The 21,900-nt window shown below is 37.9% G+C and overlaps 1 protein-coding gene across 1 annotated transcript; it reads right to left on the bottom strand.

The window, feature by feature from the left end:
- Positions 1–458: 458 nt before the first annotated feature.
- LOC132433485 (C-type lectin domain family 4 member E-like) lies at positions 459–5,979 on the bottom strand. The gene is made up of 6 exons (XM_060024278.1): positions 5,823–5,979; positions 4,914–5,006; positions 4,228–4,317; positions 2,254–2,405; positions 1,516–1,631; positions 459–715 (listed from the first exon to the last, which is right to left on the bottom strand). The coding sequence occupies exons 1-6, from the start codon at positions 5,857–5,859 to the stop codon at positions 565–567; spliced, it is 639 nt and encodes a 212-aa protein (XP_059880261.1). The 5' UTR covers positions 5,860–5,979; the 3' UTR covers positions 459–564.
- Positions 5,980–21,900: the final 15,921 nt, after the last annotated feature.

Here is a 21,900-nt window from a genome sequence, read left to right as displayed (position 1 = left end):
CACCAGTCTTTTAAGCAGGAATACGTTTCATGACTTGAAGAAGTTTCCTACTTATTATATAGGAGAACATAGGAGATATGCTTAGGTAGGGAGTGAAAAACAGGATGAAACTGAGAAGAGAAGACAGACTTTTCAGGAACTAAAAAGAAGACATGACACAGAGCCTGATTTCGAATTGTTCAAGGCACTTTCCAAAATCCTCTTCTTTGCTGGATTTGGTGCTTGTTCTGTGTCCCTGTATTTTCTTACAAATACTCATAACTGAAGCAAATGTACCAAAAGGAGAAATACTCCTTTCCCCCCCGCCCACAACATTGCTAGAGAAGCTTGGTAAATTCTGAGAAATCCCGAGACTGATGTAGAGAAAAATGCACTTCTGTCAATATCATGAATTATAACATTCAAAACGATGTATTTTTATTTACATCAAAGCGACAAACACTTATGAAGTCCTTATAAAGTGCAATGCACACTTATGTTAGAGTTGTGCGGCTGTGATTATCGCTTGTTCCTTCTCATTTATACGTTTACATTGTGCCTTCTGTCTTGGTGATTTTTCTCTGTTCAACTATTTCTTTCTGGCATTTCACAAATCCGAAACATATTGAAGAAACAGGGCATATCATTCCAGTTTTGCCTTGGATTTGAAGAGTCTCTTATGGTGGCGCAGTCCTCCACTGTAACTATGTTGTTGGGCTCTCCTATATCCCAGAAGCTGAAAGAGAGAGACATGGGAGATTTACAAGAGGTAAAGTGACCTGTAAACTAGGCAAATTACATTTGTGTTGTTTAACTTCACAACAATTTTGTGAGGCAGGGATTATAATCTCTTATTGATAAAGAAAAGGAATCTCAGAAAAGCTAAACCATTTCTCTAAGTCACAGAGTTTGTGAACAGTGAAGTTAAACTGGACCTTTCTGACTTGCTGTTCTGCGATGATGTCTCATGGCTTTCGATCCAGAATGAGATGTTATGGGAAGGATTGCTATCCTGATGGATTTGTTTCCTTCATACTCATATATCATGTCTGCTCCCTTTATTCTACAGAGTTTGTATTAACTGAGGCACATACTTCAGTCATGTTACAGTGCTATAGTGAGACAATGTGCTAAAGGATCAAAGCATCCTACTTTTACTCCATAAGAATCTGTTATCTTTCTCAAATCCCTGTTTTTGTCTCATTGATTGCAGTTTGTGGGCATAAGACTACGAATTCCACTCTTTGTCTTGCATGCATTTCCAATGAATTAGTGCACAATTCTAAGCCTCTTCTCATTTCATCTGTTATTTCCCCTTTATTCTTGATCTAGTTCCAGGAGATGGGAGCAGTAGATCCTTGTACTTCTCTTTTCTGTCTTCTACATCAGCTCTTTCCCTTCTTGCATCTAATATCACCAAGAATGGACTTGAATATACCTCCTGGACCAGAAGGAAGTTCTGAGGACTCTCCTCAACGGTGGTCTAACTTTACAATTTGGGCTAGTGTTATAATTCTACTACAAGAAGGAAGTTACCTCAGAGACTTTGTGAAAGGTGTACCATCTACCCATTGCCACTGACCCTCAGTCACCTGGTCCGTCAGTCCAATATAAAACTCTTTCCTTTTAGGTTTCCTACTGTAAAGGAATTCCTATGGAAGATACACACAAAATATGAGGAGATCAATTATCCCAATTCTGAACAAATGTTGAACGTAATTGTTATTAAAAGAAATAAAGCAGGATCTAGACTAGAGATGACAGAAAAATGGGCCTGAAATGGTAAGATCATAGAGGATTACCTCCTGATTTGTTTACTGTGGTAAAACATACATAACATAAAATTAAACCAATGAAAAAGAACCTTCAACAGAGAAGGAGGTTCTCAGTAACACAGTCAAAATTTGTCTACTGTTATTGGTAGCCCAAAACATTACAAATCATAGCTTAAAGATAATGGACATTTTGCTTGCCCTCTTTCACATGTTTATAAACATACTGGTCATTCTAAAATGAAGTCCCAACCCTCTTTTTTCCTGCCTTACTAATTAAGGAACTGAACATGGAAGTTCCTTTTTTTCTAGTTTCTAATGAAACTAGTAATGAAAATAAAGTTGGTATTGACTTACAGAAATGATAAGAACAGCATGTATTTCAGTAAATTCACTTAACAAATAGTAACTGTGGGCCAAATACAGTACACATGTATGGAAAAAGGGATGTGTCCTGTGAAGGGTGTTTCATTGGCACTGGAGGAAGCTGTACTCCAACTACCTGCTCCTCCTGTGTGTTGATAACCACCAGATGAGCTCCCATGCTCGAGCAGTTTTTTAAGCTTGCTGTCCAGGTCATGGTGTTAGTAGAAAAGAAATAGCAGCTGGATTGAAAAGGTACCCAGTTCAATGGACAGCAATTCTTGACTGAACCTAGAAGGAGAGAAGTTTCTGTGAGAGTCCTCACAGAACTGGGTAAGTTACAGAATTGGGTAGGATAACAGAAACCTTCCTCTGAGCCCATAAAGTTCCTCATTTATCGTCCGAAGCCTTGAAACCCCTGTTATGCTACTGACATGGAACCCTATTATCTGTTCATAGACTTCCAAGTTCAGAGGAAAATTATGCATTTTATCTGAGTGACCTCGAAGCAACCACCTCTCATGTTGCCCAAACAATGTACCCTCCACAGAATCTCCAAACTGGTTGTCCAGATGGGCTACAGTTCTTAGACTTACAGAATTTAAGTCTTTGAAGTTTATGGGAACCCTCCTGCACTGTTGTTGAGAATGTAACTTGATACAATCACTATGGAACACAGTATGGAGGTTCCTTAAAAAACTAAAAATAGAACTACCATATGACCCAGCAATCCCACTACTGGGCATATACCCTGAGAAAACCATAAATCAAAAAGAGACATACCACATTGTTCACTGCAGCTCTATTTACAGTAGCCAGGACATGGAAGCAACTTAAATGTCCATTGACAGATGAATGGATAAAGAAGATGTGGCACATATATACAATGGAATATTATGCAGCCATGAAAAGAAACGAAATTGAGTTATTTGTAGTGAGGTGGATGGACCTAGAGTCTGTCATACAGAGTGAAGTAAGTCAGAGAAAAACAAATACTGTATTCTAATGCATATATATGGTATCTTAAAAAAAAAAGAAAGGTACTCATGAACCTAGTTGCAGGGCAGGAATAAAGATGTAGACATGGAGAATGGCCTTGAGGACACGGGGTGGGAGGGGGCAGCTGGGCGAAGTGAGAGTAGCATCGACATATACACACTACTGAATGTAAACTAGTTAGCTGGGGGAAGCAGCAGCATAGCACAGGGAGATCAGCTCGGTGCTTTACAATGACCTATAGGGGTGGGATACGGGGGGTGGGAGGGATTCTCAAGAGGGAGGGGATATGGAGACATACGTATGCATTGGCTGATTCACTTTGGTGTACAGCAGAAACTAACACAGTATTGTGAAGTAATTATACTCCAATAAAGATCTATTAAGGGCTTCCCTGGTGGCGCAGTGGTTGAGAGTCCGCCTGCCGATGCAGGGGTCACGGGTTCGTGCCCCGGTCCGGGAAGATCCCACATGCCGCGGAGCGGCTGGGCCCGTGAGCCATGGCCGCTGAGCCTGCGCATCCGGAGCCTGTGCTCCGCAACGGGAGAGGCCACAGAGGGAGAGGCCCGCGTACCGCAAAAAAAAAAAAAAAATCTATTAAAAAAATTAAAAATAAATAGTACAGTCTCTCTCAATTTAATGGTGAGGAAATTGTAGCCCAGAGAAGGAAGTCATTTTCTACTGTCATGTAGCATTTTGCTAAGACTTGGATCAGGAGTATATGCAAGAGTATAGGGAGCATACTTCTGAGGTATTTCCAAATTTCCTACTCCATGCATTTTTTTCTCCTTCACCTCATTTTGGAAGCAGGTGATGAATGAAAACAAAAAGTGCACTTCTGGGAATAACACCTTCCACTTCTAGATTGACTCTTCAGACATATACCTCAAATTTATTCTAAAAGTTTGCTATAATGTCTGCAAAGTGTCCTGCCCCAATGCTAATTGCACTACCAAAGTTTTATTCCTGTCCTCTTACCAACTCCTCATTATTCTCTGACAGTACAGGCAAGATTTTGCATTTAAAAGGACCTAACTCGACTACTTTGTTTATCCCCAAATCAATCTAGAAGCCAGAAAATGTTGATGTGTAAATTTAGCTGTTCAAATTTGATTACCTAATCCATCATTATAGCAGGAGAACTCCGTGGAATTCTCGAGTGGCTGGAACTTTTTCTCATCACAGAGCTGAAAGGTGTGATATGACACTGTAAGGAAAGGGGCACAGTTAATGTTCATTACTCTTGATAAAAATACATTATATCATCTCTGTAGTTATAAAAGTACCAATAATTATGATATTTCCTTACTATCTACTTTTCCTTCAGCATGGAGAGGAACCGAGGTTTACTTACTCAAAGAAGAGAGAATTCACATTTCATGGTTTTCCTTATTTATGAAAATAAATGTACATTTTTTCAGGCCCAAAGACCCAAAGAAAACAAATGTGTTTGCGCTCTCTCTTATGCCAAGTCTAACCTCTCAAACCTTCCTTCCAAGAAGTGATTTGTTGTGCCTCTGGCTAGGATCTCAGGGCAGGGTTACACTAATGACAAGGGTACGGGGGTGTGGGTGGAGGACTCAGGGCCACTAAGGAGATAAAAGATGCGTACCGTGAAAAATGTGTCACAGGTCACTGAAATTTGGTAACAGTTTTATACTGGTTGGGGTTTCTGGCTTGAGATAAATCGGGGGAAAATTGGAATAGAAATACCCTTTGTGGGAGAAGAGAACTCACAGGCAACAAGGAAGAATTCACTCCTAATATTCACCACGGAGCTTGAATTTGACCTTCAGAACTCACCAACACATCTGGTGATAAAACAGGCACTCAGTAGCAGGATGCAGAGCCCAGCAACGGTCCATAAGAACACTTGGGAAGAGAAGCATCCTCTTTCTGGAGAAAGACATAGACATGGTCAATCTTCCCTTAAAATCTACAAAAGAGATATAAGAAATTCCTATTACCCTGCTTATCTCCTTCCACTTGCATTGTCTATATTGAGTAATTCTCAAACTTCAGCATGCATCAGAATCATTTGGAGGGCTTGTTAAAACACAGATTGTGGGGCCTCACCTCCAGAGTTAAAAATTCAGTAGAGCTGGTATGGAACCAACAAGTTCCCAGGAGCTGAGGGTGCTGCTGGCCTGGGGACCACACTTAAACAACCACTGGAGTAATTCATTACAAACTTTAAGACTCTGACTCATAGACTTGGATAGATGTGCAGTTTTTCCTTTCTAACTCTCCCAGATTTCTCCCCTTCTTTCCCTATCTTTCTCTCTCTCTTTCTCCCTCTCACTCTTCCCTGATTTTCCTGTCTCTCTCCTGCTCTCCTCTTTTCAGTGTCTCCTTTACCAAGTCCTTTGTAAGTGAGTCAGATAAAACATTGATGATCTAGGAGTTCCTCTCCTCCTCCCTCCCAACACACATTTTACCTACAAGGAGAGAGTGAGTTGCAGAGATGTGAAGTGACTTGCCCAATGGGACACAATGAACTATGGAAAGGGTAGCTCTCCCTAAACTCAATCTCCAGCAATCCAGTCTTCTAACATCTAGTCTTCTAACCATCCTCTTTTATTTTCCTCTCTTTCACTCTCTGTCTCTCCTCTTTTACTCTACTGGATATTTTCTATTGTCCTATCCCCAACGTATTTAACATCTCTTCCACAAAAAGATCTATGAAAGAAATGGGATAGTTGCAAATTTTACCTGTGCTTTGTGATGCAGATGATTTGGATGAATCCATTCTTTCTCTTTCTGTCTCTCCCTCCTCCTCTCTGTCTCTCTCCTCAGTTTCTAAGTATAAGAGTGTTTTGTTGATAAGATTCAAAGAAAAAAATCTTTAAGGATGAATACTTTAACTGTATTTTAGGAAGCTCAACCCTAAGACTTAAGAAAATAAACTTGCTCTGTAGCTGTGTGTTTAAGTCAGGATTTCCTTTATTGCATAAGGAGGACAAGGGAGTTTATTGGGCAGCAAATCAGTCTCCTCATTCCAGGAAACAACAAAATGGGGAAATGATAACATTTTAAGTACCAACAAAACAGACTGACCTTAGGGAGATATGAGGGGCTTAAAAAATATTGTTTTATTTTGGTCGATAAAATGTTTCTGCTTTCTTCCAGACTTAACTCATCCCTAAAATTTTCCTTGACACCCGTGGAGCTTACCTCTGCACTCCCAATTTCACTTTGATCTCTTTTTTAAAAAATTTTTATTGGCGTCTAGTTGATTTACAATGTTGTGTTAATTTCAGGTGTACAGCAAAGTGAATCAGTTATACATATACATATATCCACTCTTTTTTTTTTAATTTTTAAGATTCTTTTCCCACATAGGCCATTACGGAGTATTGAGTAGAGTTCCCTGTGCTATACAGCAGGTTCTTATTAGTTATCTATTTTATATATAGCAATGTGTATATGTCAATCCCAATCTCCCAATTTATCTCTCTTCCTACTTATCCCCTGACAACCATAACTTTGTTTTCTACATTTGTGACTCTACTTCTGTTTTGTAAATAAGTTCATTTGTACCCTTTTTTTAGATTCCACATATAAGTGATATCATGTGATATTTGTCTTTCTGTGTCTGACTTACTTCACTCGGTATAACAATCTCTACATCTATCCGGGTTGCTGCAAATGGTATTATTTTGTTCTTTTTTATGGCTGAGTAATACTCCATTGTATATATGTACCACATCTTCTTTACTATTCCTCGGTTGATGGACATTTAGGTTGCTTCCATGTCCTGACTACTGTAATTAGTGCTGCAATGAACATTAGGGTGCATGTATCTTTTTGAATTATGGTTTTCTCAGAGTATATGCCCAGGAGTGGGATTGCTGGGTCATATGGTAGTTCTATTTTTAGTTGTTTATTCACTTTGATCTTTACTTTTACACATTCATTAACTGAAAAGGAGACACACCATTTGGTACAGAGCTGGGCACATAGTATATGTATTTATACCTTAGTGATGTGAATTTCTTTGCATCTGTCATGTTTTTCCTTCCTCTTTCATTTGCAGGTCTTAAACAGTCTATTATTGTGGATTTATATGTCTTTTATCGAGTGGTGAGCAATAGGCTATTTTACAGGTCCAACCCGGTTGAACAGCCTCATGTAGCATGACTACGTACTTTGAAACTCAGCCCAATTTCTTACATCATAACACAGCTTCTGAGGCTTTGGAGGCTCAGTAGGAAGTTTAATTCTATTGTTCTGGATTATTTGGAGGTTTTTGTTTTATATTGTAGCCTATTTCTCCTAATGGGAAAAATGAATTTGAATGTCAGAAGAAGCAATTTCAATTAGACATTAGAATATAGTGCCTTTCTGGAAGATTAGCTGGATATAGTAATGTCCCATTACTATAAAATACTTAAGAATAAGATCAACTGGTCTCAGTTGATTTAAATTCATGTTAGTTTCATATATATATATTTATATAATATTTAAATTCACATTAGTTATATATATATATAAAAATATATAAAACCTGGTAATCCCCACACCCGATGACTCACAGACTCGCTATGTGTTTGAAAATATCCCTGGTTTCAAAGGGACTTTTTATTATTTCAGTGTATTGGTCAATTCCCTCTGCATTCCCCATTTAACAGTTACATAGATTAATTAGAGAATGTTTAAAAATTATACACGTTTATCTTGTAAACATATGCAATTTAATGTGTACTATCAGCAAATGGCTTTTGACTGGTAAAAAGAGAGAAATTATCTAGTGGGTGAGTTATATGAATTATTAAATGATAAATCACACTGACCACAGTCCATTATTTATTAATTATTATCAATCAGCAGGAACCAATATTAATAAACAATTATGCATTAATGATTTAATGAATATATAATTAACGAATTAATAATCATGTTTGAACCAGCCAAAATATGTATATGATTTTATCCTTTGTTTTATCACTTTTCCCCAAATTATAAAAATAATATTTTTATAGTTAATAATATGAGAAAAATATGACAGGTAAAAGACCTCCCATCTTACCCTTAGTACATGCTTGTAAAGTCAATCACAGTGAACAATTTCTTCTATCTACTTTGAGAGATTTTTTTAAGTTTATAGATAAGTGCAGTTTCTATATATTGTATATTCATTTTTATGCAGTATTCATTTATTCATGTATTCATTTTTATGCAGATAAGATCATACCATGCATGCTTTCAGGCTTTGAAAATTACTTTTATATTCATCAACGTATTTGGAGTTTATCTTCTTATTTCTAATGTTTAAATTTTTCCATAATTTATAGAACAGGAACTTTTGAAGGACATTTAAACCATGTCCAGCTTTTTGTCACTCTAACAAATGAGGCGACAGCAACTTTACACATATTTGCAGGTGCACAATTTTCTGCTCAATGATTCATGGCCAAGTGTTAAAATCAATACTTGGCTTGCGCTTTCACAGAATAACTTTCTGGGATATAAAAATAAATCTTATATTTTGTCTGAAGGCAATTCTTTTCATTATAATTTAATATTGAAACCTTATTATGTAAATATAACACAAGGATATTATAGTGTAGGAACATTAATTACTCAACAGGGCGGGTGGTGTATTACTCTTGTGACCATAATACCGCAAATTTTCCATACAAGACAAACACTTCCTCTTCCTTGTGGAAGAATAGAGAACAAGATACTTTTGGATACTTCACTTTTCTTTAATCCCTTCTTATTCATATCCTTTAACAACAGTGAAACATTCTTCCTTATCTTAAAAGACTTAAATGGAAATTAAGTGTTAAAAATCATTTATTTCATTTTTAAAAATTATTATGTCTAACAGAGGTATTCTGCAAAGATTAGAATTATGGTACAATTAATTTCTATTACATTTGTATTACTTTCTCAAATTTTATAAATGTGTGTTAAGTATATTATTTAAATTTTTATGAATGGTTTTATCAAAGATATTTCACTTTTTAAATAGTGTATCTACTATCAATGTCCTTATTAACTTTATAATTTTAAAATAAAGAACTTTTATAATAAGTTTCTATTTCATATTAGTGAATTATTAAATGAAGTTCTTGATATTTAACTTTGTATATAAATTTAGCAGGTTTTTCAAAACCATTACTGTAGCATTTTATTATTGATAATACATATAGATTTATATTTCATCACACCGAAAAGAGTTTCAACATATAAATCATGTAGAGAGTTTTTTGATTCAATTTACAGGTCAAATGCTTGATTATATTTAAACAAATGTACAAATATTAATAAATTCAAACAAATGCTAAGTTTATATTATTGACATTGGTTAAATAAGATGATTACCTATGTGATTACGTGAACAATGATGACACACAAATCATGGGGCTCCAGAAATGACCTACAGGTAGACATTCAGCTGTTTGGCCTTCCACAGATAGAGGGTAAGGCCTCCGTGAAAATGCAGATTCTGATGATAAGGTAGCCTAGAGGCAACGGCACATCTCCTACCTTTGTATACTTGTTTGATTATAGTCACAGGATAAATTGCTAATGGTAGAATTGTCTTATTAAAAAGTATACATGTTTAAAATTTATAATAGACAACAATACATTGCCATCTAAGAATTCTGTACCAAATTACACGCTTACCTAGCAGTATAACTTACAAGTTTCTCTAAACCCTTACCAACATTGGACACTATCAAACTTTAAAATATCCCATCTGAGAGGCAGAAAATGTTATCTCAATCTTTTTTTGCATTTCATCAATTACAAATGAAGTTAATACTCTTTTAGTTCAATTTGTTTGTCTTTATTTTCTTAGAAACTCTTCATAACTATAGATAATTTTGGGGAGGGTATATTTCATCTGTTTCTTATTGATTTGTAAAAGTACTTTACATATTTAGGAATTATCCATATATTATTCACATGTGTGGCAAATAATTCCCCAGTTTATTGTCTTTGACTTTATTTATTTATTTATGTATTTATTTATTTAGTGGTGGTATAGAAACTTTTACATTTTCAAGTAGTAAAATTTATTAAGATCTCCTTTACGACTCCTTTATGCTGTGCTATGCTTAGAAAAGATTTCTGCACTTCAAGATGATAAATTATTCACCAGTATTATAAAATAATATTGAAATTTATTTTATGTAAGAATTAACATAGGAATCCAGCTTTAATATTTTATAAGTGGTTATTTATTTTTACACATATAACTGAAATACACATCTGTTTTGTACATCAAATTCCCTTTTTACATATTTACATTACTACTGGACTATTCCTTCACTACATTCAAAATTATGTTATTATTGTAGTGTGTTAATGTGTTTAACTATTTAGTAAGACATATACACCTTCATTGCTTTTAGTTTCCACACTTTTGTTCTGCATCACAGGTTTATGAGAAAAATTTAAAGTCATGTTTCAAAAAATAATATTTTAACATAGAAATACATTGAATTTGTAAACTAATTTAGGAATAAATGACACTTTCACAGTATTCAATTCTAATTGTGGTGAATATTGCCCATTTGTTTCCAGATCCAATCTCTACCCTCTGCACCTTGTTCTGAGCCCTGAGAGGCTGACCGTTATGGAGGACATCAGTGGGTTCCCTTGTTCTCTGGCTTCCTGGTTAGGATTGACCATGGGAAGCACCTTCAGGGCATGGGAGGGGGGCTGTATTCTTCTGCTGAAGGATACAGAGCCTATCCAAGTCTCTTGCCTACAGTTCTGAATCCTCTCTCCAGATTTAGTAGTGACGGCAGCCCTTGCTCTTCAGGTCATAGGGTGTGTGGATAATCCCTCTCTAGCTGTTGCTAGCTCCCGGATGCTTCATCATCATTGCTGGCTTCCTTAACCCTGCCCACACCTTGTAAACAGTCCTCTCATTAAACTCTTGTCAATCACCCCCTTTGAATATGTCATCTCTTTCTGCAGGAACTCTGATGGACACAAGTACATTTGGGATTTCAGGAACTCTTCATACAGCTCATTCTGTAACAGAGACTGATTATGAAACCTAGATGAGAACTGAGTACAAGTCATTTTAAGATGATAGCCAGAATCCATGAGAAAACTTGTAAGCAGGCGTGAAGTGGAGTATCAGAGGTCACTACTGAACTATGACGAGATTGAATTTGAAACTAATATTAGAAAAGACTTGAAATTTGCTGGCAATTATAGACAGGATGAATGCAAGCTTGCTAGATTTTTGCCAGTGAGTTATATTTCCAAGTCCTATGAGAGCGCCTGTTGGCTTGTATTGTGGAAATGAGGCATATTGGATGCACATATATTTATAATTGTTTTATCCTCTTGATAAATTGACCATATTATCACTATATTATGACCTTCTTTGTCTCCTATTGAAGTTTTTGACTGAAAGTCTATTTTGTTTGATATAAGAATACACGTTTTTAGTTTCTATTTACATGGAATGTGTTTTTCTATTATTTCACTTTGAGCCTATGTGTGTCCTAAAAGCTAAAATGAGTTTTTTTAGATAGCATGTAGTTGGGTCTTGTTGTTTTTTTTTGTTTGTTTTTTTGCGGTACGCGGGCCTCTCACTGTTGTGGCCTCTCCCGTTGCAGAGCACAGGCTCCAGACGCGCAGGCTCAGCGGCCATGGCTCATGGGCCCAGCCGCTCCACGGCACGTGGATCTTCCCGGACCGGGGCACGAACCCGCGTCCCCTGCATCGGCAGGCGGACTCTCAACCACTGTGCCACCAGGGAAGCCCCAGGTCTTGTTTTTTATTTTTTAACCCCATCAGCCACTCTGTGCCTTTTAATTGGATAATTTAATCCATTACATTTAAAGTAATTATCAATAGGTAAGGTCTTACTATTGCTAATTATCTTGTTAATTGTTTTCTGGCTGCTTTGTAGTTCCTTTGTTACTTTCTTCTTCTCTTGCTGTCTTCCTTTGTGAATTGAATGGTTTTAGATAGTAGTATAATTTGATTACCTTCTCTTTATTTTGTGTGTACTATTATAGGTTTTTGTTGTGTGTTACCTGAGATTTATTTGAAATATCTTACAGATATAACAGTATTTTACATTGATAACAACTTAATTTTTATTGCATACAAAAACTACCCTTTTACTCTCTCACCTACATTTTATTTTTTTGGTGTCACAATTTACATATTTCTATCCATTAAAAAGATATTGTAGCTATAACTATTTTCAATACACTTGTCCCTTAACCTTTATAGTAGAGTTAAGTAGTTAACACACTACCATATTACAATTAGAGCATTCTGAATGAAACTCTAAACTTACCTTTATTGGTGTGTTTGTATATTTTCATATGCTCATTTCAGCTTGAAAAACATCTGTCAGTGTTTCTTTTTCTTTTTCTTTTTTTTGCGGTACGCCGGCCTCTCACTGCTGTGGCCTCTCCCGTTGCGGAGCACAGGCTCCGGACGCGCAGGCTCAGCAGCCATGGCTCACGGGCTCAGCCGCTCCGCGGCATGCGGGATCCTCCCAGAACAGGGCACGAACCCGTGTCCCCTGCATCAGCAGGCGGACTCTCAACCACTGCGCCACCAGGGAAGCCCTGTCAGTGTTTCTTTTAAGGCATGTCTAGTGGCTCTTGTTTCTTATGCAAAGTCTACCTCCCTTGTTTTCCTAAGGACTTACCTTATTGGATATATACTTGGTTGGCAGTTTTCTCCCAACACTTTGAATAGATCATTCCATTCTCTCCTGGCCTGCAAAGTTTCTTCTGAAATATCATGATAACCTTATCAAGGTTCCTTTGTATGAGAGAATTCTTTTCCTAAATTTTCCAATTTTTTTCTCTTGCTGTTTTTAAAATTCTCTCTTTGTCTTTGGTTTTAGACACTTTTGTTACAATGTGTTTTGGAGAAGAACATTTCAGATTGAAATTTTGGGGTGACCTATTAATCTCATGAACTTACATGTCCAAATCTCTCCCCAGGTTTGGCAAGTTCTTCTTTACATAGCCATGACCTCTTTACATAGCTTTTTACCCTTTCTTCTCTTCTCTTTCTGGGACTCCAATTTTGCATATATTGTTTCCCTTATTGTTGTCCTATCAGTCCCGTAGGCTTTATTTATTCCATTTCATCTTTTTTGGTTTTGAAACTCTGACTGGATAATTTCAAATGATCCGTCTTCACTTATTCTTTCTTCTGCTTGGTCCAGTCTGCTGTTGAAACTCTCTATTGAATTTTCAGTTCAGTGATTGTATTCTTCAGCTCCAAAATTTCTGTTTCATTCCTTTTTATGTCTTCTATCTCTTTGTCAAGCTTCTTATTTTGTTCTTGTTGTTTTCCTGAGTTCATAAACTGGTTTTCTGTGCTCTCTTGTAGCTTTCAGAGCTTCTTTGGAAGGATTATCTTGAATTCTTTGTTGAGCTATTTCTGTATCTTCATTTTTGGGGGTCAGTTACTGGAAGTTTATTGTGTTTCTTTTTATTTAATAAATTTTATTTATTTATTTATTTATTTATTTTTGGCTGTGTTGGGTCTCCTTTGCTGCATGTGGGCTTTCCCTAGTTGCGGCAAGAGGGGGCTTTTCTTCGTGGCGGTGTGCGGGCTTCTCACGCAGTGGCTTCTCTTATTGCGGAGCATGGGCTCTAGGCATGTGGGCTTCAGTAGTTGTGGCACGCGGGCTCGGTAGTTGTGGCTCATGGGCTTAGTTGCTCCGCGGCAGGTGGGAGCTTCCCAGACCAGTGGTTAAACCCATGTCCCCTGCATTGGCAGGTGGATTCTCAACTATAGTGCCACCAGGGAAGCCCCTGTTGTGTTTCTTTAGTAGTGTCATGTTTTTCTGATTCTTTGTGATCCTTGTAGCTTTGCATATGTATCTGCACATTTCAAGAAGTAGTCACCTCTTCCAGATTTTATGGTATGATTGGTAAGGAAAGACCTTCACCTGTAGGTGGCGGCATGCCGGAGTGTGCTCTGACCGTGGGTCTAGAGGTGAAGATCATCACATGTGAGGGCTTACGCATAGCACAGGGAGATCAGCCCGGTGCTTTGTGACCGCCTGGAGGGGTGGGATAGGGAGGGGGGGAGGGAGGGAGACGCAAGAGGGAAGAGATATGGGAACATATGTATATGTATAACGGATTCACTTTGTTATAAAGCAGAAACTAACACACCATTGTAAAGCAATTATATTCCAATAAAGATGTAAAAAAAAAAGTGGGGGCTTCTGTTGGTTTTATTTTGGGGAAGGGGTCGTGGTGACTCACCAGCTCAGATCTCTGAGGTCTACATCAACAAGTGCGTGGTCCTTGGTGAACACGGAGAGGGTGGGGTCCTGCAGAGACTTTATAGGTTCTTGGGATCCTCAGTAGCACCTCCACGTCCAACAGTATGGAGCAGGATGGTGTGCGCACACTCAGCTGAAGGGGCCGCCTGTAGGCGACTGTGTAGTGGCAGGGGCCAGTTTTAAACACACATGTAGTGCTGGGGCCACTGTACTGGCGACTGCAGGGGCACAGCTGCAGGGGCCCTGGCTGTGGGTGTGTATTCCTGTGGCTGCAGATTCTCACCATGGGCTCATGGCAGTGGTTTCTGGTGATGGGGATTGGCTGGGGGAATGCAGCTATACAGCTAGAGGGCCTACCTGCAGGTGAGCCCAGTGCTACACCCAGTGACAAGAGGCAGCGTCGGATTTGGGCCCACAAGCAACCATAGAGGCCATGGCTGTCAATGTGCCCTCCTGTGGCTGTACAGTCTCGCCATGGGTATGTGTTTGGCAGTGGTGGTCAGTGATGGGAGTAAGCCCAGGGGCACATAGGTATGTAGGTGCAGGGGCCAACTGTAGTAGTATAGGCCAGTGAAAGGAGAGAGGGTGAGATCTGGGCTTACAAGCAGTTACAGGGGTCCTGGTTGACTTTTACTATTGTTTTGATTGTTTGATTTTTGCATCTTGGATTGTTTGTTTTTCTTTGTTTTAAATTACCAAATTGCTCATTGTTAGAATTCTGGGAGAAGGAAGTTTTCAAATTTTTCTTTATTCTAGCATTTAATCATATAAATTTCTTAAATAGCTGTCCCTGCTTAGGTTAATTTTGGGGCATGGGATATTTTCCAATAGAGCATTCTGGTCAAGATTAACAGAGAGCTGCAATGAAAGATATTTTACACACAGATTTAATAATTTACATCTTTATGTGTAACTGTTTTAAAACTCAGGAACATGTTTCTAAGGAGTGAAACAGGCTGTTGTAATAATATTTAAGCAATGCCTGTGAATAATCTGATTCAGTTCTAAGTTTTAAGAGGCTTCTGAAATCCTTTGCTTTCACTTTAGTTATATTATCCCAAGACAATAAAATTTGTTGGGAATTTCATGTTGTAGCGGGACTGTTGATGTGTAAGTTAAAGGAGAGTGTTTCATAGAAATTCTGAGGAATTTTAGTTTCCCCAGGTCTGTTCAACTGTCAATGAACAGATGAAATATTTGGAAATTTCTAAGGCTAACTGTGAAGATTTAGAAGGTCTCAAAGAGAACAGAAGAGTACAGAATTTTTAAGGAGAGTGGAAATGGCCATCATTTTCTAAAATTAATTTTTATTGGAGTATAATATCTTTACAATGTTGTGTTAGTTTCTACTGTACAGCAAGATGAATCAGCTATACATATACATACACTCCCTCTTTTTTGGATCTCCTTCCCATTTAGGTCACCACAGAGCATTGACTAGAGTTCCCTGTGCTATACAGTAGGTTCTCATTAGTTGTATATTTTATACATAGTATCAATAGTGTATATATGTCAATCCCAGTCTCCCAATTCCTCCCACCGCTCCCCCTTCGTGTCCGTACATCTGTTCTCTATGTCTGTGTCTTTATTTCTGCTGTGCCAATAAGATCATCTATACCATTTTTTCTAGATTCCATATGTATATGTTAATATACGACATTTGTTTTTCTCTTTCTGACTTCACTCTGTATGACACTCTCTAGGTCCATCCATGTCTCTACAAATGACCCAATTTCGTTCCTTTTTATGGTCAAGTAATATTCCATTGTATATATTTACCACGTCTTCTTTATCCATTCCTCTTTGATGGACATTTAGGTTGCTTCCATGTGGAAATGGCCATCTTTAGTTAAGTTAGGATAGATATATGGAATTGTTAATTTACAACTGTGTGTGCTTCCAAAGTATTAGTTTTAATAAGTACTAAATAATCTTTAAATTATTAAGAATATGTAAAATATCTCCCCATAGAAATAAATAGGCCCTCAAATTAACACAAAAATTTGTTCAACCCATCAGAATTGTGAGGTGTTTGCTAATAGCTTATTCAGGCTATCTTTTTGTAAGTGGAGAGAGATATTGTGTAGAGAGACTTGGGTAACATAGAGAGACTTGGGTAACTGTCAGTTGGTCAATCAGGTGACTGAGCAGTCACAACTCAGAGGGGGTGTGTACATGATACGATGTTATTATTTCCCAACAACGTCCTCTGCTGTGCTGTGTCAAACTTCTCTTCCCTGCTGAGTACCAGATATTTTAATAATAATTTGGCAGATCCCTTGGTTTTCAGGTCACTTTCACTTGTTAAATTTCCACTCTAGGACTTCCCTGGCAGTCCAGTGGTTAAGACTCCGTGCTTCCACTGCAGGGGCATGGGTTCAATCCCTGGTTCGGGAAGTTTGTGTGGTATGACCAACAACAAAAAATTTTCCACTCTAGTCTTATCTATCTTAAAGCCGATTTCACATATCTTATTTATTTCCCCCTTCTCCAATGGATCTGCTAACCCACTGCACCACAGGCATAGGCCATGGCCTGAGGAATCTGCAGCAAAGGAAGGAGGATGTGTTCTGCTCTTTGAATACATTTCCTCTTTGAAATAGCTCCTTCCTTCCGGCTTCTGCATTTGGCCTCTGTTTTAGGGCACACGGAGGAGAAACAGAGAGGAGAGCGGTCATTCTATGGTTTTGGCCAATGATTCCTGGTGAAGAAGCATTTGCTTAGGCTGATTTTGGTTCTGCTGCACCCTAGTGGTATAACGTGTAGTTTGGGCACCTAATTTTCTTGGAGGCATGTTTCAGTTTTTGTTTCTGTCACCTAATACTGCCTCAAAGAAATGAATTTTACACCCATAGCTCAAGGTGAGAAATCTCCTCACTTGGAAGCTGTCTGAGCAGCCATGTGGCTCCTTTCTTCTTGTTTACACTCTGGAGGGCCTTCATATGGAGTCAAGGAAACCAGGGGTCTTCTTCTTCCTCTTCTTTTCAGGCATGCTACATCATGAACACTTTCCCTTGCTGGTATAGACAGCTCCAGCAGCTTCCTGCCTTCAAAAGGTACAAGCTCTCTTTATAAGTTATCACCAAATTGTAGAGAATGTGTCAAGCTTTCCCAAGAACAACTTCACCACCCTCCATTAGAATATAAGCTCCACATGACATAGAATTAGTTGGTTGTTCATCACTGTATTCCTAGAGCATAGAACAGTTCAGACCTCATAGGTGTTCAATATTTTTTATTGAAAGAATAAATAAATACAATTGTATCAAGATTTTGTTTTTAAAATCTTTAATACAGGTTGGATGACATCAGGTTTCAATTAACCAAATAACCTATAGTCTTGTGGCTCTAAACTGGTGGTCATTTGGCTCCCTTCCCACTTAGGATATTTGGTAATGTCTGGAGACAGTTTTGGTTATTACAACTCAGAGAGGGGTGCTACTGGCATCCAATGGGTAGAGACCAGGGATGAGGCTAAACATTCTATGATGCAAAGGAGCAAATCAAAGAATTATCCAATTCAAAATGCCAATAGTGTCGAAGTTGAGAAACCTTGTATTAATACATTAATTATTTAATTATAATAAACAAATTATTCAACTAACAAAACTGAATTATTTTTAAAAGATGCATTGTCATTTTCAGTTATCTAGACAAATTCCTGTTTTTAAAGACGTCTCTCAATTTTTGAATCACCTCAGTTTTTTCAGGACATTTTTTACAGACAATATGGATGTTTGATTGTTAAACGAAACGTTTAAAATAGGCATTTTAAACTTTTTCCCAGAGGACTTTTCAATGTGAATAAAACGACACTATGGCAAGTCAGTCCTTAGATTGTTGGGATAAGTTTTTATGCAGAAGACTTATCTATGACTCTGATGTTAACTATACTCTTGTTCGTAAACCTCATAAATAATCTTTCATTATAAACTGAGCAAACGAAATATGGACATGCAATAAGTCTGAAGCCTCACCAATAGGATGCAGAGACTCATTTCATTTTCTTAGAGCAGATTCACTCTAAAGCATCTTAGTTGAAATTTTTAATCCTTTCCTCCAACAATAAATAGCCCCTTTTGTATTTCAGATTGATTATTGCAGAAACATATGGCTTAGAGAACTTTCCCATTATATGGTATTCTTAAATCTTTTCCTGGGGGTAGGATTCTTCTTTAATATTCTTCTTTAATATTGATTCTTTAATGCTTACAGAAAGCTATTTATTTAAAATTTAGATCACAGCTTTATTGAGATATAATTACATATCGACAAGTTCACTCTTACAAAAGTCATATATGGAAAGCCTATAGCTAACATCATACTCAATGATTAAAAATGGAAAGCTTTCCCTCTAAGATCACATTAAAGGAATCATGCACTATGATCAAGTAGAATTTATGCCTGGAATGCAAGGATGGTTCAACAAATGCAAATCAATAAATGTGATACACCACATTAACAGAATGAAGGAGAGAAAACACCGGATCATTTCAATAGATGTACAAAAAGCATTTGACACAATTCAACGTTGTTTCATGATAAAAGCTGTCAGCCAATTATGTGTAGAAGGAACTTACCACAACACTATAAAGGCCATATATGAAAAGTGAACATTGTGAAAAACTGAAAGATTTCCCTCTGAGATCCAGAACAAGGCAAGGTTGCCCCCATCACTTCTATTTAACATAGTACTGCAAGCAGGTGGGGTCAGCATGATGGCAGAACAGGAGGTCTTCTTCTTGAACCCCTTCCCCCCTCAGCAGCAATAACTGGGCAGCCATCCACAGACAAAAGTGTCTTTGTGGAAGTTTTGGGATCCAGGTAGGAGATTGTGATGCCCCAGTTTTCTTGGTCAAGATTGATGAGGGCCATTTTGAGTATGCAGGCCCATGCCCAGGTGGGCTGACCCAGAAAGGCTCTGTATCCCTGTGGACTTGGCTATAGCATCACTTGGCGTTGGTCCTTCCCCCGGCACCATACACTAAAGGGCTTGGGATGAGTCACACCTATCTGTGCCCACAGACGACGGTAATGGCTATGGGCCCTGAAGTGGCCCATGACCTGGCTCCAGCCCCTCTCAGCCATGGTCTGGGAGCCCCTGGACAAGTCTGCCAAACTTAGTCCAACTGTAGATTCTGAAATGGCCCTGTAACTGGGCCATAGACCCTGCTAGCCATAGTCCCCAAGCAGTCCTGTGGGCCCAGTGATCTGGAGGCAGACATGCCCATCTGTGCCTCCAGAGATCCTGAAATAGACTTATACTTGGTTCCAGCCTGTCCTAGCCACAGTCCACTAGCAATCCTGCCAGTCCAGGGACCCAGTGGATACTGAATCCATAACATATGCCTAGTTATTTATTTACAAATATTTGTTATGCCTTTCCTAGTTGTAGTAACTCTACTAAGTGCTGGGGACACAGTAGTTGTCAGAAGGCATGCCTCTGCTTTCATGTAGGTTATGGCCTATTGAAGGGAGTACGTATTTAACACGTGAACAAAAAAGGAAACATGTTATTGTAAATTGTGTTATGTGATATAAAAGAAAAAATGGAGTCTTATGATAGAGAATTAGCATGGGATAGCTGAGGTAGACAGAGTAGTCAGGGAAGGTGTTTCTATGTGGTTGATATTTAAGCAACAATCTCAGTGATGAAATGGAACCAGCTTTTAAAGAGCAAAGTGAAAATAGTTCCAGGCACAATACAGGCATATGTAAAAAAGTCTTTTAAGATAAATTTCAATCTTGTTATTATGGCCCATTGTCTTTTCATTAGCTGCTTACCATCCTCAATATACTTATTAAAATATTTCCACATACTATTGTAGTAGTCTGTTTAATGATACTTCTTCTCTATCCCCCTATCCTGAAGTTAGGTTTCCTGTGTTCTTCTTCCTGGACTCTCCAGTCCCTAGAGGTTCATGTTAAAGGAAAGCATAAGAAAGCAAGAGGGAGAATGAGTGGAAGTGACACCAAACCTAGTAAGTTTTGATAATGATTATGAAGAAGTCATTGTTCCTAAAAGAAACTGATTTATATCCCTCTTTTGGAAGGGAGATTAACAGCGTAGAAGTGATCGATATTTTTGGTAAAATTTTTGTAGAATGTAAACCTACATTTGTATATGTAATTGTCTTTCTAATTTAAAATGTACCATTTGTAATTGTCCTTCAGATTGAATGAGGTCAGATCTTAATGCATAAAACTTAACACTTCACTGTTTGTTTTGAAATTTCTTCAAAATATTTACCTCTAAAATGTCTTCCTTCCATTGTTATTCTTTAAACACTAAATAATGGAAAATTCCTTGTAAAACTGCTATCAAAATCAAGATATAACCTTAAAGAAAGCACTTACTATAACATAGATCCTCAATAAACATTAGGACTATCTATTTTCTAGGTTAATTAAATTAAAGTCCAGAAGCCTCAGAAGGTCTTCTCTCTTCCTTTCATACATTATCAAATATGATGTTATATAGTCTGTGGTTTTCCTTCATTGTTACTTTCTAAATTTTTGGCTCTCTTATTGTTCAATTCAACTCACTGTTTCTGTATATTTTTGGATTTAAATGTATAATAGGTGATATCTCTCCCATGAACGGAGGTGGTTACTTATTTTTCAATGTTACGATCTAATGAATGTTATTAGGTACATTTACCTCAGAATTCAAATATGTTTCTGTCCAAGATACATTTGCTTTATACATATATTTGGGAAATGACTGATGGACTAGAATAAATCAAGCTGTATCCCTTTCAGATATGGATCAATGTATCAGTATCCTGAAGACCAATATGCAAATAAGCAAGCAGTGCCTCCTCCAGGTTAGAGCCTTTTTTGTCCCATGAATATCTTCTAGGAGCTGTTTTGGATTCTATGGCCATAGTTCCTCTGTCCTTACTGCTCTGACTTTAGGCCTATTTATCCGGTACTGAGACATACCCACTGTCAGAGCAAAAATCAAAATGTCGGTTATATCTTTCTCGTTTCCTTAATACTTTGCTTCCTCTGCTTTTTACTTGGCTGTCCTAGCCTCGTTACCTGCCTCCTAGGACAAACGCTCTTTGGAGTTATTTATATTTCCTGTGGTTATTTCTGCTATTTTAGCAAAGATCTTCATTGTGCTTGTAGGCTGCAAAGCGATGAAACCAGGGAACACCCTGCAAATATGGATGGTGACCCAATACTCAAATACTATCATCTACAGTGGTTCCCTCATTCAAGTATGTATCTGCACAATCTGGCTGGGAACTTCTCCCCCTTTTCCTGACATTGACACACAGTCAGAGTTGGACCTAATCATCCTGCAGTGTAACAAGGGGTCCACTACTGCCTTCTACTGTGTTCTGGGTTACTTGGTCTTTCTAGCCCTTCTGAGCTTGACTATTGCTTTTCTGGCCAGACAGCTACCAGACAATTTCAATGAGGCAAAAGTAATCACATTCAGCATGCTGGTTTTCTGTAGTGTGTGGATTTCTTTCATACCCAGATATCTGAGCACCAAAGGAAAGGCCACTGTGCCTTTGGGAACATTTTCCATCT

The sequence above is a fragment of the Delphinus delphis genome, chromosome 11, assembly GCF_949987515.2.
Source record: "Delphinus delphis chromosome 11, mDelDel1.2, whole genome shotgun sequence".
Lineage (NCBI taxonomy): Eukaryota > Metazoa > Chordata > Mammalia > Artiodactyla > Delphinidae > Delphinus > Delphinus delphis.
The sequence above is the reverse complement of the archived record's forward strand: the minus strand, read 5'-3'. Positions and strand labels throughout refer to the sequence as shown.